The 19,661-nt window shown below is 40.8% G+C and overlaps 1 protein-coding gene across 2 annotated transcripts in view; it reads right to left on the bottom strand.

Annotated features, from left to right (window-relative positions):
- Nucleotides 1–19,661, bottom strand: part of SLC41A2 (solute carrier family 41 member 2) — a 145,019-nt gene that overhangs the window by 66,274 nt on the left and 59,084 nt on the right. For both annotated transcript variants that reach the window (XM_068969965.1, XM_068969963.1), the window contains exon 3: nt 13,192–13,299. In XM_068969965.1, coding sequence (XP_068826066.1) covers nt 13,192–13,299 — 108 coding nt within the window. The remainder of the gene's footprint in view (nt 1–13,191; nt 13,300–19,661) is intronic.

Raw genomic sequence — 19,661 nt, forward strand, 5'->3', positions numbered from 1 at the left:
GCTGCATATTGTCACCCTGCTTATTTAACTTATATCCAGAGTACATCATGAGAAGCTCTGGGCTGGAGGAAGCACAAGCTGGAATCAAGATTGTCAGGAGAAATATCAATAACCTCAGATATGCAGATGACACCACCCTTATGGCAGAAAGTGAAGAAGAACTAAAGAGCCTCTTGATGAAAGTGAAAGAAGAGAGTGAAAAAGTTGGCTTGAAGCTCAACATTCAGAAAACAAAGATCATGGCATCCGGTCCCATCACCTCATGGCAAATAGATGGGGAAACAGTGTCAGAGTTTATTTTGGGGGGCTCCAAAATCACTGTGGATGATGATTGCAGCCATGAAATCAAAGAAGACACTTGCTCCTTGGAAGGAAAGTTATGACTAACCTAGACAGCATATTAAAAAGCAGAGACATTACTTTGCCAACAAAGGTCCATCTAGTCAAGGCTATGGTTTTTTCCAATAGTCATGTATGGATGTGAGAGTTGGACTGAGAAACTGTCCACCGAAGGAAAGCTGAGCTCAGAAAGCTGAGCACAGAAAGCTGAGCACAGAAGAACTGATGCTTTTGAACTGTGGCGTTGGAGAAGACTCTTGAGAGTCCCTTGGACTGCAAGGAGATCCAACCAGTCCATCCTAAAGGAAATCAGTCCTGGGTGTTCATTGGAGGGACTGATGTTGAAGCTGAAACTCCAATACTTTGGCCACCTGATGCAGAGAGCTGACTCATTTGAAAAGACCCTGATGCTGAGAAAAATAGAGGGCAGGAGGAGAAGGGAACAACAGAGGATAAGATGATTGGATGGCATCACTGACTCAATGGACACGGGTTTGGGTGGACTCTGGGAGCTGGTGATGGACAGGGAGGCCTGGCGTGCTGCGGTTCATGGGGTCGCAAAGAGTCGGACATGACTGAGCGACTGAACTGAACTGAACTGAAGGGTAAACTCTAGTTTCTAGTTGGTTTTGTAGGCTTTCAATAGTCTACAAATAATCTATTATCCTGATCTGATAACTGTTGTTCTCTGAGAAGGTTCACAACTGAATTGGGAACACTATTAGAATGTTACATGCTTGAAATATTTGATAATAAAACTTAATATGCTAAAATACACACACACACCCTAATATCTTTCTGAATTGTCAGGGGTGAAGCATATGCTTATAATCTTGATTGTGATGATGGTTTCACAGGTACATACTATGTATTGAAACTCATCAAACTGAAGACTGAATTTGTCTGGTTTCTTGTACATTGATTATACCTCAAAAAAGCTATAAAGAAGAGGAGAGAGCTTAAAAATCTAGTCGATTAAAACAGTTCTTGATTAAACTTAAGCAGTTCCACTCTACAAAATTATGACTATGGGTTAGTAGTTATAACTTAAGAAACATATCTTAAAATTAAGAATTATTAATAACAGGAATTTGCACTCTTACTTATATCTAACAGTGAGGGTATGACAATAACACATAAAATTTAGAATTATGCCAAATTTAGGAAAAAATACTGAGACTGTAACAGTACCTACATTATGTCAGAGTTATTAATGTCATTATTGGGGACTTTCTTTTTTTAATTTAGAAGTTTTACAGTTTGAATAGAAAGTCTAATGTAAAATTATTATGGAAAGAGGTTTTTTCCAACTTCATATGCCTCCACTGGAATGTAAGCTCAAAGAAGGCAGGCACATTTCCCAGTTTGTTTATTACAGATTCCCTAGCACATGGAGTACTGCTTGGCATATAGAAAGGCTCAAAAATATTTTTTCAATTAATGAATTTAAAAGGTAGAATGTTTCAACATAACTTCAGAGAACCAAGGTTTGAGGCAACAAAAATAGCAATTTGCTCCCAGAAAATAGTTTTAAAAGCTTAAAAAAAGAAAACAAAAAAACTACTATCATTAGGACAGAGAATATCATTCCTGACTCTTTAGCATTCAGAAGCAGAAAATTTTAGACCTCAGATAACAGAACTTAAACTCAGTAATTTATAGAATCACTGTATTTGGTTTATTTTTCAATTATAGACTACTGTTATATATTTATAAGAATATCTACTCTAACACATATCTACTGTTGAAAAGATAAAAATCTAGGAAAAAATTTTCAAGTTAATCATTATAGTAAGGAGGGTGAAATAAAGTCGATTTGGATTCACTGTTATGAAATCTCCCTTGTTGAAACAGGAAATCTGTTTTATTGGAAAGTCTTTTTTTTAATCTATGAACATTTAATCTTTAGCTTTATAAAACAACAAATTTTATATACAACTAACCTTCAACAGATGGGGTGAGTAGGCTGTATCTGATATCTTGTGTTTTAAATTCTCTATTGTTATAGGCCTTTCTTAAAATCCTGTAAGTTCATTTAACCTATTTCTATTGCAGACAATCATAAAAATGAGAAAAGACTATTTCATGGAGCAAAAGATTAAAGTAATCGTGGACTAGCCTTCTACAGCTATAATGATTTTACTCCTACTTTCACAAATGAAAATAAATAGATCATAGAAAAATTATAAAATGTATAGAAGAATTATATTTTGACCATAGATGGAAGAGGTAACTTTCAACTAGTGCTTGTTTTAAGTTAGAAAAACTATATTCATCCAACCTTCTTCCTGGAACCAGGGAGTACAGTCAGCAGTCTGCTACAGCATCCCAATTACAGACAATAGGCAACCAAATTAAGGTGGTGGCTGGTTGGGCATAAGAGAAAATGATGAGGATTTCATAGGTGGAACTGACAGAGTAGTCAATAACTAGATAGAGGGAGGGTAAGTGATTGTAACGAAAATAAACTGACAAGACAGAAAGCTGTCTTACTTGTTAGAGTAAGAGAAGACGATGAGTTTAGCTTTGAAACTACACTGCAGTGAGTGGTGCAGATAATTGAAAATTTCAGCTTGGCAGTCAGCAAAAAGACCGGAGATATAAATCTGAGAATCAGTAATGTGTTAGCAGTGGTGGACTATAATATTGATGGAGAAATGGAAGACAAGGTACTGAAACTTCAAGAAAGACTCACATGCAGGGAATGAGCAAAGAAGAAGGAGCAGTAAAGAAAGAGGGTAGCACAGTGTGGGGTCTCAAAGTCAAGAGTAATAAAAATTTCAGGTAGGCTGTTTCAGAACAGTCAGTGAAGAGTCTCTAGAAGGTGAGGCTTTGGGGGTTTTGTTGTTAAGAAGTGATTAACTTAGAATTGCTTTAACAGCAAATAGGGCTTCCCTGGTGGCTCAGATGGTAAACAATCCGCCTGCAATATAGAAGACCCAGGTTCGATCCCTGGGTTGGGAAGATTCCCTGGAGAAGGCCGTGGCAACCCACTCCAGTAGTCTTGCCTGAAGAATTCCATGGACAGAGGAGCCTGGTAGGCTATAGTCCATGGGGTCACAAAGAGTCAGACACAACTGAGGGACGAACACACACACACAGAGCACTGGAGCTGGACTACAAGTTGATAAAGATTCTCCAGTACTCTACCAGAATGGCAGTATTCTACCTAGGAAACTTGAAGTCAGATTCACTAAGCAATTAAAATATCACAAGCTAGATGAATATCACCTAGTCATGTCATCCATGTCATCTAAGCTTGATGCCACAAGTACTACTTTTCTATCTTCTAATTTGGCTATTTTTATCCCTCTCAAACTTAGAGAATATTTCATGTCTTTAATTTAGCTAATCCATCAGCCAATTCTGTCAACTCCCCCTAGAAAATGAGTTTTGGACTCCAACTATGTCTCACTACATTCTCTGCTAGCACCCACCCTGATCCAAGCCAACCTCATTTCTCGTCTGCAGTATTATTGCAATGGACTTGTCTCCCTGCTTTAATTCTTGGCTTCCTACTGCTCTACTGCAACACAACAGTCAAAATAATCTGTTAAAAATGTCTATCAGATCACATCACTCAACTGCTCAAAATCTTCCAAAGGCTTCCCATTCACACAATAGCCAAAGTCCTCACAATGACCCACCAGGTGATCTCGCATCCTCTGATTTCCCCCTTCTCTCACTTGGCCCCAACCCTATTGGCCTCCATGCCATTCATTTAACAGGATGGTTCTCAAACTCTGATGTGTACCAGAATCATCTGGAAAGACTGTTCAAATACAGATGGTAAGCCACACCCCAGAGTTTCTGACTCAGTACCTTTGGAGTGGGGCTGAGAACTTGCTATTCTAACAAGATGCTAACACTAATGTTCAGAAGACCACATTTTGAGAACTACTGATCCAACAGTGGCCCTGCCTTGGGCACTGGCAATACCTGGGACATGTCATCTTACCTCTAATAGCCTCAAAAAATAAAACTAAACAAATTAGTAGATGGAAAAGTAGTGACTCATGACATCAAACTATAATAACATGGTTTATTCATCTCTTTATGGTATTTTAGTTGCTTAGAGAACTGAATAATTTCTTTAGTTTATGACTCAGATATCTTGTAATCAGTGACACAATTCTTGACCTATGGAAGACAGCAACTCCACCCCAATCTTCCCAATGAAAGGCCCAGCTAAATGACTCTGCAGTAAAGACCGCGTGCTGAGCTTCTATTCAGCTTTGGAGTTCTCCTGTCTTAAATATGAACAGAAAAATAAATATGACTAGACATATGATAAAACATTCTAATGTAAAATATAGTCACAACAAATAAAGTTCAAATAAAAAGATGAATTCAGCTTTAATGGTAATGAGTGCATGTGAGCTAAGTCGCTTCACTTAGTTGTGTCCAACTCTTTGTGACCCCATGGGCGGCAGCCTGTCAGGCTCCTCTGTCCACGGGATTCCCCAGGCAAGAATACTGGAGTGGGTTGCCATGCCCTCCTTCAGGAGATCTTCCCCACCCAGGGATCAAACCCGCGTCTCTTATGTCTCGTACATTGGCAGGTGGGTTCTTTACCACTAGCACCACCTGGGAAGCCCCTTAAAGGTAATACATGATCAAATTAAACAATTTAACTTGCAGCATATTCTTTTTTAATCAGATTCCCTACAGCATGCCCTATTTTAAAATGGATTGGTATGTTTAATGTATTATTTGAATCTAAACAAATTTTGGGTAATGCTCAATAATGTCACTTTTAGAAATATTTTCTTTGCGGTAAGTTAGTCAAAATTTCAGTTTTCCTGGCAAACTTATCAAGCTGCTTAAATGTTTGTATGCCTAAATATTTATCAGAACAAAGTTCATTTTCTAGCAAAATGAAACTAAAGCCACCTTTTAACTCTCATTCTAATAACTTTCTTTTCCCTTAAATGTTGTCACTCTTGTTTTTCAAGACCTCTTCTGTATTCACATCTCCTGCCAAAAAGCCTTTTGGAATGAGTTCTATCTAGGTAACCTATCAGCTCTTAAAAGAGATACAAGTGTGGATCACTGGGAAATGATGGCAGATTAAACACATGTAATTTCACTAACTCGGAAAACTACATAAACTAGTAAAACTACATAAACATACTGTTGCTTTTTAAGACAAAAGTTCAAGGTACAGTAGCTTTTACACACATGCCACACATTCCAGTTGGATGCCAAATGTTAAAAAAACAATATTCAGCTGACAGCAATGTCACCATTACATGATGAACTTCTGGAATATTAGAACAAATGTGAAATTTAATGAAATTTAAAAAATCTTATTGCTGTTTTGTTTAGTCACTCAGCTGTGTCCTACTCTTACCCTATGGACTAGTCTTACCCCATGGACTGTAGCCCATCAGACTCCTCTGTCCGTGGGATTTTCCAGGTAAGAATGCTGGAGTGGGTTGCCATTTCCTTCTCCGGAGGATCTTCCCAACCCAGAGACTTAACCTGTGTCTCTTGCACTGCAGGCAGATTCTTTACCACTGAGCCGCCAACTGCTGCTGCTGCTGCTAAGTCACTTCAGTCGTGTCCGACTCTGTGCGACCCCACAGACGGCAGCCCACCAGGCTCTGCCGTCCCTGGGATTCTCCAGGGAAGAACACTGGAGTGGGTTGCCATTTTCTTCTCCAATGCATGAAAGTGAAAAGTGAAAGTGAAGTCACTCAGTCGTGCCCAACTCTCAGCGACCCCGTGGACTGCAGCCTACCAGGCTCCTCCGTCCATGGGAGTTTCTAGGCAAGAGTACTGGAGTGGGGTGCCATTGCCTTCTCCATGTTTCTAAATTTTTTAGAAATAATTTCTTAGCACTGAGGCCTGCTAGACTGATCTTGTGGCCATTATACTTCATAGTTGTAATACTATGCAGATGCCCACTTTCAAATGAAGTCCTTAGAGAATCAAGATTGTTTTTGGCTAGTTTTGCCAGTCTAGATACTGCTGAGAATGATGGTGTTATCAAATTATTAGGCTTTCTCTCCTAAACAGGAAAGAAACATAATTGATAAAGGACTTCTATACTCTCTAATTTCCAGGTTTGATGTTTTGGTTAATAGTAATGATGCATTTTTATTGAAATAATTCCATAAACTGAAATTTTGTATATTGCTTCATGATGATGCTTTCTAAATATTTTCAGAGTCAAAGGAATGTTGCTTTAACACATTTTTTAATTTTAATATTTTACACATACTTACTGCTTCACATGATCACTTGAGAAAATTTTGCATTTAAATTTTGGATCTTTTCAAAGTGTAACAATGGAGCAATGTGTCTGGCTTCTAAGACATCAAAAAAGTACTGAAATTTCATTGGTATCTCAGCTTTTATTGAATTCATGACAAGTTTAGTACCTTCTCAAGAGTAGGATAGTAGGATAGAGATCATGTAAGAATAATTTGTGTACTCAAGGTGCATCTATTTGGATACTTAAGATGTTTCCAATAAAAGAACTGCTTTTCTGTAAGCAATCACTGATTATTAGTAAGTCCTGTGACTGTTACCTTCAGCGTGTACTAGTAAGGCTATTTTATCCAAGCAGTCCTTCTTAATATATAACTTTTCCCCCTTGTTTTTATATCTTACTAAAGTACATCACAAGGCAGCTTTGAAATCCCTTCTGTCATGTAATTTTCCTTAGGCCAGAAGAAGTTTTGAATCCGCAACAGGGACTCCAGCTTTGAGAACCATAGCTTAGAAGGCCCCATTTTGGTCCTCCATTAGCCGTGCCCCTTTCAACAGGGTGAAGAGTGCATGGGACCCAAGCAGTATGCCCACTCAACACCTATGCCTCACCCACTTCTAGGCCACACTTCAGATACCTAGGACCATAGAAGTCCATGACCAAATGGCCTTGAGTCCAATTCCAGGGCCTCTTCCTGAAGCCAATCCTCCTGAAGACAGGCCATGCCACCTCTGGTGGATGCTCAAGCCCAGAAGTGCTCAGAGGCTGGCTGGCTGCTGGGGGTGTAGATGGATGTGAGGTCTGAGGGATGTGTGAGGTATCCCACAGTGCAGACCATACAGCCAAGGGTGGGGAATGAAGTGGGGCAGGGCTCAGACCAGGAATTGGCTCCCTCCACAACACTGTTCCAAAACAGAACCCAAGGAGTCCAAGAAGTATAAATTTGATCTTGGACTTTCAGATCATCAGAGGAAATATTTGCAAAGGTGGAAAGTTGGAGATTTTTTAAAACACGTGTAAGCTTGTTGTATAATTTTAAACTAACTACACATATGGCTACATGGGCCTCTCTTTTTATTCCTGCCCCAGGCTCAACTGTGAAAGTGAATCTGTGTAGAATGCTTTTAAATATCTGATACTATTATACTGACATCATTATACTGATCAGATTCCAGTAACCTGGAATGGTCTTTTCCCAGATTTTGATATGCCTGACTCACTTTTATCATTCAGGGTCCTTGGTAGCTCAGCTGGTAAAGAATCCGCCTGCAATGCAGGAGACCCCGGTTCGATTCCTGGGTCAGGAAGATCCCTGGAGAAGGGATAGACTAACCACTACAGTACTCTTGGGCTTCCCTGGTGGCTCAACTGGTAAAGAATCCACCCCAGTGTGTGAGACCTGCATTTGATCCCTGGGTTGGAAAGATCCCTGGGTTGGAAAGATCCCCTGGAGAAGGGAAAGGCTACCCACTTCACTATTCTGGCCTGGAGAATTCCATGGACTGTATAGTCCATTGAGTCGCGAAGAGTCGGACATGACTGAGCGACTTTCACTTTCCATTTTCCAGCTTACACACCACCTCAGAGAAGTCATCTCTAACCACCAAATACAAAACAGCTCTTGTTAATCACCCTTCATCACATTAGCCTGTTTCATGTTTTCTATTGCCTCTACCAATAGCTGAAATTGTTTATGTAAATTTTACCACAGCAGAAACCATGCCTGCCTTGTTATTCATCTGCAAACTCATGGATTCTTATCTAGTGCTATGAGCTATAATTTGGAAATATCATTATTTATTTTTTGGCTTGAATTGTCCCAGATCTGGTTTGTATGTTACCCTTTCATCATGTACCTATCATTCTTTGTTTGTTTATCCTAGCATTTCTTTATACTTTATGGCACAAGATGTTCCAGGGTCATTTTGAACTTTTATGTTCCAATCTAAGGAACTCCAGCTTCTATTATTCTCCAGTTCTTTTAATACTCAATAATGTAAAATTATACACTAGACTAAAGTGAATTTACAAAGTAATTCTATGTGGTTTGGTTCCAACTGATACCTCTGATGCTAAAGCTGAAACTCCAATACTTTGGCCACCTCATGCAAAGAGTTGACTCATTGGAAAAGACTCTGATGCTGAGGGATTGGGGGCAGGAGGAGAAGGGGACGACCGAGGATGAGATGGCTGGATGGCATCACTGACTCAATGGACATGAGTTTGAGTGAACTCCCGGAGATGGTGATGGACAGGGAGGCCTGGCGTGCTTCAATTCACGGCGTTGCAAAGAGTTGGACACGACTGAGCGACTGAACTGAACTGACTGACTGATACTTCTGTATATTAACTTCAACTAACTACAGAGATAAGCCACAGGGTTATATTTACAAATAATATTTTTTAATATAAAAAGTTAAGTTTTACAACATACATACCCCGGATATAGTATAGTGGTACTAAGACTAAGACCATAGGAGAGCATTTTTACAATGTAGAGGAGATTATTCAGTTCAGTTAAGTTCAATTGCTCAGTCATGTCCGACTCTTTGCGACCCCATGGACTGAAGCACGCCAGGCCTCCCTGTCCATCACCAGCTCCCAGAGTCCACCCAAACCCATGTCCATCGAGTCGGTGATGCCATCCAACCATCTCATCCTCTGTTGTCCTCTTCTCCTCCTGCCCTCAATCTTTCCCAGCATCAGGGCCTTTCCAAATGAGTCAGCTCTCTGCATCAGGTGGCCAGAGTATTGGAGTTTCAGCTTCAACATCAGTCCTTCCAATGAACACCCAGGACTGATCTGCTTTAGGATGGACTGGTTGGATCTCCTTGCAGTCCAAGGGACTCTCAAGAGTCTTCTCCAACACCACAGTTCAAAAGCATCAATTCTTCGGCGCTCAGCTTTCTTTATAGTCCAACTCTCACATCCATACATGACTACTGGAAAAACCATAGCCTTGACTAGATGGACCTTTGTTGGCAAAGTAATGTCTCTGCTTTTTAATATGCTGTCTAGGTTGGTCATAAATTTCCTTCCAAGGAGCAAGCGTCTTTTAATTTCATGGCTGAAATCACCATCTGCAGTGATTTTGGAGCCCCCCAAAATAAACTCTGACACTGTTTCTACTGTTTCCCCATCTATTTGCCATGAAGTGATGGGACTGGAGGCCATGATCTTCGTTTTCTGAATGTTGAGCTTCAAGCCAACTTTTTCACTCTCCTCTTTCACTTTCATCAAGAGGCTCTTTAGTTCTTCTTCACTTTCTGCCATAAGGGTAGTGTCATCTGCATATCTGAGGTTATTGATATTTCTTCCAGCAATCTTGATTCCAGCTTGTGCTTCCTCCAGCCCAGCATTTCTCATGATGTACTCTGCATATAAGTTAAATAAGCAGGGTGACAATATGCAGCCTTGACGTACTCCTTTTCCTATTTGGAACCAGTCTGTTGTCCCATGTCCAGCTCTAACTGTTTCTTCCTGACCTGCATACAGGTTTCTCAAGAGGCAGGTCAGGTGGTCTGGTATTCCCATCTCTTTCAGAATTTTCCACAGTTTATTGTGATCAATACAGTCAAAGGCTTTGGCATAGTCGATAAAGCTGAAATATATGTTTTTCTGGCATGGCTGAGAAGAGCTACCCCAGGCCCGAGGCCAGGGGCGGTGGCTGAGTGGAGCTACCCTAGGCCTGAGGTAAGGAGCAGTGGCTGAGCTTTGCTGGAACAGCTGTGAAGAGATACCCCACATCCAAGGTAAGAGAAACCCCAGTAAGATGATAGGGACTGAGACAGGGCATCAGAGGGCAGACAGCCTGAAACCACGATCACAGACAACAGGCCAATATGATCACACAGACCACAGCCTTGTCTAACTCAATGAAACTAAGCCATGCCATGTGGGGCCACCCAAGATGGACAGGTCATGGTGGACAGGTCCGACAGAATGTGGTCCACTGGAGAAGGAGATTATTAGGGTTTTGCTATTGTGTTTATTTATTGGTTTTATAAACTCAGACACAGTTATCCTGTACAAGTAAAAGGAAAAGTTCTGGAATATGACTTATTTCACTGCATACTACCTCTGTGTCTTTGGGAAAGTTACTCAACTGTTCAAAGCCTCAGTTCCTCCTCTGTAACACAGGAATAGTGTTTATCTCATAGGGTTTGTTATAAGACATCCTAAAGCAGTTAGCACAGTGCTGGCACATTACGCGTACATGTTAAGTCCCTTTAGTCATGCCGACTCTTTCCAACTCTATAAGCCTGCCAGGCTCCCCAGTCCATGGGATTCTCCAGGCAAGAATACTGGACTGGGTTGCCACTCCCTTCTCCAGGGGATCTTTCTGACCCAGGGATCAAACTCACATCTCCTGTCTCCTGCGTTGTCAGGTGGGTTCTATATCACTAGTGCCACCTGGGAAACCTGGCACATTATGACAACTCACTAATACCCAATATTTCATTATTGCCTGGATGGAGTATGGCTATATGACCTTTTATATATAAGCAAACGGCTTAGAAGTTTCCATAGGATATATGTAGCAGTTCTTGAAAAAGCAAATAATAATGTTAATAAAACATTACTTAATGCATTTCCTTTCCAAGCATCTGTTTCACTCAAGAAAACTTAGGGACCTCACAGCTGCCTGGAGAAAAATGAGGAGAGAGGGGAAGGAGGAAAAGCGGGCTTCTAGCAAAATATAGCTGTTCAGCTTCCACATCTTCATTACCTTTAGATACACAAATGTTTTTTCCTAGTTCACAGACAGATTCATAGGTTGGATCTTCTTTAAACGAAAAAACAAACCTCATATACTAACAGCAATGCAATCAGTAATGACAGCTTAGTTAATTTGGGGCTAACATTCAATATGGTGCTAGAAAAGACTCTTCAGAGTCCCTTGGACTGCATGGAGATCAAACCAGTCAATCCTAAAGGAAATCAACCCTTAATATTCACTGGAAGGACTGATGCTGAAGCTGAAGCTCTAATACATCGGCTACCTGATGCAAAGAGCTGATTCACTGGAAAAGACCCTGATGCTAGGGAAAGACTGAAGGCAAAGGAGAAGAGGGTGGCAGAGGATGAGATGGTTAGACAGCATCACCGACTCAATGGACATGTATTTTAGCAAACTCCATGATACAGGGGAGGTCAGAGGAGCCCGGGGTGCTACAGTCTACAGGGTCGCAAAGAGTTAGACATGACTTAGCAACTGAACAACAACAACAATAACGTTCAATGGGCTGACAGTTCATTGAAGTGAGCCTCAGTAGCTACATGGATTTAATCATAATTTGGTTCCATGATGGTGGAAACGCAAAGAATATTATAGTGAGAAAACAAAATCCTTTTCAGCTACTAAAAAAAAACCTCAGAACCCTGCTAGTGGCAGTATTTTTAGAAGTGTTTAATGTTTCTGGATGACTATTTTCTACTATGTGGCTAAAGCCATAAAAGTATGCTTTTTCCCTCCCCTGAACAATAATTTCATCTTAGAATCTGCCCAAAAGAAATTAGAGTATAAAACTGTATATACAAGAATAATCATAACAGCAAAACATTAAAAAGAACCTACATATTCAATAATAGATTAAATCCAGGTAGAGCTATACAACAGAAAAACACACAGCCAATAAAAATGGCATAGGTCCACATTTCTTGATAGGGAAAGATATCATGATGTCTCTTCAAATGGATATCAAAGATTATAAATGAGAATCTATACGATTCCAGTTCTTTCAAGAACATAGTGTGTGTGTGTATATGTGTGTGTGTGTGTGTGTGTGTGTGTGTGTATCACATTATGCTATACCTATGTGTAAGTAGAGTTATCCCAGTATCTGCTCTGCTCTGCTAAGTCGCTTCAGTCGTGTCCGACTCTGTGTGACCCCAGGGACGGCTGCCCACCAGGCTCCCCCGTCCTGGGATTCTCCTGGCAAGAACACTGGAGTGGGTTGCCATTTCCTTCTCCAATGCATGAAAGTGAAAAGTGAAAATGAAGTCGCTCAGTCGTGTCTGACTCTTCGCGACCCCATGGACTGCAGCCCACCAGGCTCCTTCGTCCATGGGACTTTCCAGGCAAGAGTACTGGAGTGGGGTGCCATTGCCTTCTCTGTATCCCAGTATAGAAGGATCTATAACAAAATAGTAACAGAGATTATGTCTAGGTAAAGAATTGAGGGTAGTTTTAAATTTTCTTCTTTATACGTTTTCCCTTTCCTTCAGTTTTTACAATAAGTATGTATTACTTTTACAATCACAGAATCTCAGTGTCTGACTTGCCCATATCTTAAGCACTGATGATGACTGCCAGAATACCTTGCAATGAAAGGAGGCAAGAATCCTACTTCTTCTCAGGGTAAAGGAGGGCCTGTAATTCCCAAATCAGACAGCCCAGGGAACTTTCAGGATATGATAACAGGCATAACTACTTAGCATAGCCCTGAGGTTCAAAAACTTATCAGTAGACAGAGGAGAAAATTTTTTTCCTCATAAAAGTTCTCCTTAATAGAGAGGAACAGCATATATGATATATATACACACAAAGAGACATAGACACACACACATATATATCTGTGTGTATGTGCACATGTGTAGAAAACATACATACTTAGAGGTAGGAATAAACTTACTGCAGTGGATAATCTGGATGCCAATGTCATTTCCAAGTTCCCTTTGAGACCAAGAAGTGCAGGAACTAAAATGAAAACTTCTGTTACTTTTTTGAACACCTCCCAGTGCTGTAAGGAAAAAAAAAAAAAAAAAGAATTTTCAACACTCTTTAAAAACACTTTAGAATAAAAGATTTCCAAAAATTTCAGCTTTTTTTTTTCAATGTTGCATCTACATTTTAAGTAACTACATAGATCATTTAATCACTGAACATTCAGCTTAACCCATTCCCATAGATGGGGGAAAAGTGGAAACAGGGACAGATTTTGCTTTCTTGGGCTCCAAAATCACTACAAATGGTGACTGCAGCCATGAAATAAAAAAGACGCTTGCTCCTTGGAAGAAAAGCTAGGCATATGAAAAAGCAGATATTACTTTGCTGACAAAGGTCTGTATGGTCAAAACTATGGTTTTTCCAGTAGTTATGTATGGATGTGAGAGTTGGATCATAAAGAAGGCTGAGTGCCAAAGAACTGATGCTTTCAAACTGTGGTACTAGAGAAGACTCTTGAGAGTCCCTTGGACAAGCAAGGAGATCCAGCTAGTCAATCCTAAGGGAAGTCAATCCTGAATATTCACTGGAAGGACTGATGCTAATGCTGAAGCTCCAATATGTTGGCCACCTGATGCGAAGAGCAGACTCATTAGAAAAGACCCTGATGCTGGGAAAGACTGAGGGCAGGAAAAGAAGAGGGCGGTAGAGGATGAGATGGCTGGATGGCATCATTGATTCAGGACATGAGTTTGAGCAAACTCCAGGAGATAGGGAAGGACAGGGAACCTTGGTGTACTGCAGCCCAAGGGGTGGCAAACAGTTAGACACGACTTAGCGACTAAACAACAACTCCTCTCCAGAGTTCTGAAGCCTTGAGTTACTTTAGAAGACTCAGTTAGAGTTGGGAGTAATAGCTGATAAAGTCATTATATCTCATAGTATATCTAGCTTGCTACACAATCTTTTTTATTTCATTTTATTTTTTTTTGCTGCCCTGGGTCTTTGCTGTGGCACACAGACTTTCTCTAGCTGTGGTATGTGACTTTAATTGCCCAGCATCATGTGGGATGTTAGTTCCTGGATCAGGGATCGAATTCCACATTTCTGTTAAGCAGAGTCTTAACCATTGGACCACCAAGTTCAGTCTGACTCTGTTACTCTTTAAGTCTACTTTATCTCTTAATGATGCCAAGTCAGTGTAACTCGTGATTAGGAGCACAGATTCAAGAACCAGATAAACTGTATTTGAATCTTGGTTCCAACACTGATTATAACCAACCTACAGAAAAATTCAGTTCAGTTCAGTTCAGTTGCTCAGTCATGTCTGACTCTTTGCGACCCCATGAATCGCAGCACGCCAAGCCTCCCTGTCCATCACCAACTCCTGGAGTTCACTCAGAATCATGTCCATCGAGTCGGTGATGCCATCCAGCCATCTCATCCTCTGTCGTCCCCTTCTCCTCCTGCCCCCAATCCCTCCCAGCATCAGAGTCTCTCCCAATGAGTCAACTCTTCGCATGAGGTGGCCAAAGTACTGGAGTTTCAGCTTTAGCATCATCCCTTCCAAAGAACACCCAGGACTTATCTCCTTCAGAATGGACTGGTTGGATCTCCTTGCAGTCCAAGGGACTCTCAAGAGTCTTCTCCAATGCCACAGTTCAAAAGCATCAATTCTTCAGTGCTCAGCTTTCTTCACAGTCCAACTCTCACATCCATACATGACCACTGGAAAAACCATAGCCTTGACTAGACGGGACCTTTGCTGGCAAAGTAATGTCTCTGCTTTTGAATATGCTATCTAGGTTGGTCATAACTTTCCTTCCAAGGAGTAAGCATCTTTTAATTTCATGGCTGCAGTCACCATCTGCAGTGATTTTGGAGCCCCCCAAAACAAAGTCTGACACTGTTTCCACTGTTTCCCCATCTATTTCCAATGAAGTGACGGGACCGGATGCCATGAAAAATTACAGTAATATTATTAGCTAGTTTCACAAATGAAGAAATAGAGATTCAGATAAAGTGATTTTCCCAAGACCAAAAGGTGGGACCTAAAATCGACCCCAGAAGTTCTGAGCTGTCCCATGCTCTGCTCCCCATTTTAGGATGCGAGGCAAGGGGCTGTAGAGCAGAGGACCATAAAGAGCACAAAACTGGAAATCAGAAAACCTGTTATCAAGGCATGGATCTGCCACAAACTGGCTGTGTGATCTTTGATGAGTTATGTACTTTCCCGATTTCAACCTCTTCAACCATGAAATGAAGATACTATCTGTCCTGCCGAGCCTATGGAGAAACACCGTGATAATGAAAACAACAGATATTAAAGCACTTTATAAACTGGAAATGCCATACAAATGGCTAACACAAAATGCTACTTCACAAGTGCTATTAAGAGGTGATTGTCCCAGTATGAGACTTTAGTAGCTAAGCCTCTTAGTTTATGCCAAAAGATATCAAGAATATAGTCCTGTCACTAACATCAATACAGTTGAGAAAAGACTTAAATCTATCAGATAAGTGAAAGGAAATTTTAATTTGTCTCGAAAGTTTCCCTAGAGGCTGTTCCAAACAAATGTAGAACTAGGGACTAAAGAGAGTTCAGGAAATATTTGTTAGACCAGTCTCTGATAAAAACCTGGTTCAAAGGATTCACAAGTGAATCCATCCAGGGATTCAGTTAAGGATGGAGCTAAAAGAAGTCAATAAAGGACGGAGCTAAAAGAGGCGCTGGGGGTCCAGAAACCTCTCAGATTCCTTAACCTATCAAATAAACTACCAAACAATTTTTGCCTGTGTTTTATGTTGGGTAAGAATTCTGCTGTCCTAGTGGGATATGCGTCCTTCCGAGATGATGGTGATGATGACAAATAACAACAGACAATAATAATAATAAATACTAACAGCAGTCAACATTCACTGATTGCTTGTTGTGTGCCAGTCACTGTTCTAGCCTTCATCATCTAATTTTCACAACAAACTTATGAGATAGCATTTTTATCAGATTAGACATAATTCAAGAATATGTTTTACCTAGGTCATAATTTTAAGACACCTACCTATACAATGATTTTAAATTTCTCTATCAGTCACACACAATCCCACTGTAGATCTGTTGGGATGCAGTCCATTGGGTTACTAACATCCTTTCCGAGTTTAATTAAAATCAAATGCTCCTGTGAGAATTCCTATGAAAACACTTATACCTTAGCATTGATACAATAAGAACTTTCACATACTGCTTTCCTACCTTGTGCCCAGTAGATTCTGCGTTCTTCTCTCTATAACCTGAACACATGTACTTATTGAAGCTCTCAAACTTTCTCAGCTCACAGCACCCATAGCATCTCAGAAATGTTTTCATGGCTTCCTTTGGTCAAAAGAAATACCTAACAGTCCTGCCAAGCAGCTAGGTCCAAACAATTTAATAGGTATTTATCCCCTAACAACTTTATAGCCTTCTAAAGAAATAACACAAACACTGGAAGGAAAATATTGTATTTTTATGTCCTCTAACAATATTAATTCCTAATGGGATGTGTGTATCTGTTGGGCACTGCATAGCTTCTCAAACCTTGTAACTGGAAACCACTGCCTTCATTTCTTGTTCCATATTGACTTTTGTGTGACATCTGCTTTTTTTCCCAGCACTGTTGAAAATCTAGTTTTGCAGAGGTATGTCATCAAGAGAAATGGAGTATGATCTAATGCTGAATGCTGAACCACCTCGAGCCAGTGGTCTGCAGAGATGTCCAAGAAATGTCACTGTTTCCCTCAAAAATTTAATATATACCACAGCGCCTCTAAGGTCCAGCCACACAGTTTGGGATATATGAGAATGGTGAGAAACACTACAGTACAGTAGTCAAAGGGAGGAATTCCGGAATCAGATTATCTGGGTTGAAATTCTGATTCTAATGAGAAGTTAACAGGCAGGAAAGCCAGGGGTCTCCTAACAGAGGAAATAGGCTGCAAGTGTCAGACATTTTGTAATCTCTCTCTTTAGTGGCAGGAGGAAACAAACTACTAGTGTTATATTTTTTCCCATTCTCTATGAAAATTTAAAAAGAGGTTTCTTTTAAAAGTCTGTGTTGCCATGACAACACCTGGTTCCACCTGAACTTAGTTAATGATTTCAGTCGCTCAGTTGTGTCCGACTCTTTGCAACCCCATGGACTGCAGCTCGCCAGGCCGTCCTGTCCATCACCAACTCCCAGAGTTTACTCAAACTCATGTCCATTGAGTCAGTGATGCCACCCAACCATCTCATCCTTTGTCGTCCCCTTCTCCCGCCTTCAATCTTTCCCAGCATCAGAGTCTTTTCCAATGAGTCAGTTCTTTGCATCAGGTGGCTAAAATATTAGAGTTTCAGCTTCAGCATAGGTCCTTCCAATGAATATTCAGGATTTCCTTTAGGATGGACTGGCTGTATTTCCTTGCAGTCCAGGGGACTCTCAAGAGGCTTCTCCAACACCACAGTTCAAAAGCATCAATTCTTTGGTGCTCAGCTTTCTTTTTAGTCCAACTCTCACATCCATACATGACTACTGGAAAAACCATTGCTTTGACTAGATGGAACTTTGTTGGCAAAGTAATGTCTCTGCTTTTAAATAAGCTGTCTAGGTTGGTCATAACTTTTCTTCCAAGGAGTAAGTATCTTTTAATTTCATGGCTGGTCACCATCTGCAGTGATTTTGGAGCCCAAGAAAATAAAGTCTGTCACTGTTTCCCCATCTATTTGCCATGAACTGATGGGACCAGATGCCATGAATTTCAGTTTTTGAATGTTGAGTTTGAAGCCAGCTTTTCCACTCTCTTTCACTTTCATCAAGAGGCTCTTTAGTTCTTCTTCACTTTCTACCATAAGGGTGGTGTTATCTGCATATTTGAAGTTACTGATATTTCTCCTGGCGATCTTGATTCCAGCTTGTGCTTCATCCAGCCTGGCGTTTTGCATGATGCATTGGAGAAGGAAATGGCAACCCACTCCAGTGTTCTTGCCTGGAGAATCCCAGGGATGGGGAGCCTGGTGGGCTACCGTCTATGGGGTCGCACAAAGTTGGACACAACTGAAGTGACTTAGCAGCAGCAGCAGCTCTGAATAGAAGTTAAATAAGTAGGGTGACAATATACAGCCTTGACATACTCCTATCCCAGTTTGGAACCAGTCCGTTGTTTCATGTCCAGTTCTAACTGTTGCTTCCTGACCTGCACACAGGTTTCTCAAGAGGCAGGTCCGGTGGTCTGGTATTCCCATTTCTGTAAGAATTTTCCAGTTTGTTGTGATCAACACAGTCAAAGGCTTTGGCGTAGTCAATATGCAGAAATAGATGTTTTTCTGGAACTCTCTTGCTTTTTCGATGATCCAACAAATGTTGGCAATTTGATCTCTGATTCCTCTGGCTTTTCTAAATCCAGCTTGAACATCTGGAAGTTCCCGGTTCATGTACTGTTGAAGCCTGGCTTGGAGAATTTTGAGCATTACTTTACTAGCGTGTGAAATGAGTGCAATTGTGCGGTAGTTTGAGCATTCTTTGTATTGCCCACCTGAATTGAACGTTTCTCAAATCTTGAATTAACCAATGCATTTTTCTTATGGAAATGTTTGCCTTAAGCTATGTTAATGAACTATGTATTTACCCTAGACTCTTGTCTTCAAGTCGGTTCTGCCTAGGACTTAGAACCAACTTGACAAGCCAGTATATTTTACTCATGCAAATATTCTCTTAAACTATGTTAATGAGACTGTATCTGCTTGGAAACCTGCCTTTCTTGTCATGTCAATCATTTTATGGCCGGGGACAACTCACTTTGTGCCAATTTTATCTCAAAATGCATGTTGCGGGTGAGGGGCCTGGTGCCAGTCTCTGAGTTTTGAGACATTTGCTTTCCTCTAATTAGCAGACTGCCCACTCCAGTATTCTTGCCTGGAAAATCCCATGGACGGAGGAGCCTGGTAGGCTGCAGTCCATGGAGTTGCGAAGAGTCGGACACAACTGAGTGACTTCATTTTCACTTTTCACTTTCATGCATTGGAGAAGGAAATGGCAACCCACTCCAGTGTTCTTGCCTGGAGGATACCAGAATGGTGGAGCCTGGTGGGCTGCCGTCTAAGGGGTTGCACAGAGTTGGACACTGACTTTGCAGCAGCAGCAGTAGCTATGTAACATCCAGCTAAAGACTAGCAGGGGGGCACTCTTTCTGTTCTCTTCTGATGTCTATGTCAGAAGCTTTCTCTATCTCTTTTACACTTTGTACTTTAATAAAACTTTATTACACAAAAGCTCTGAGCGATCAAGCCTTGTCGTTGGGCCCAAATTGAATTCTTCTTGTCTGGAGGCCAAGAATCCTGGTGTCTTTGGTGGCTCAGCAACAACCTGTCACTATTTTTACTATATGCCTTGAGTATGCTATGTAAAACTATGCTTTACTTTCTTC

Source organism: Capricornis sumatraensis, chromosome 4 (assembly GCF_032405125.1).
Source record: "Capricornis sumatraensis isolate serow.1 chromosome 4, serow.2, whole genome shotgun sequence".
NCBI lineage: Eukaryota > Metazoa > Chordata > Mammalia > Artiodactyla > Bovidae > Capricornis > Capricornis sumatraensis.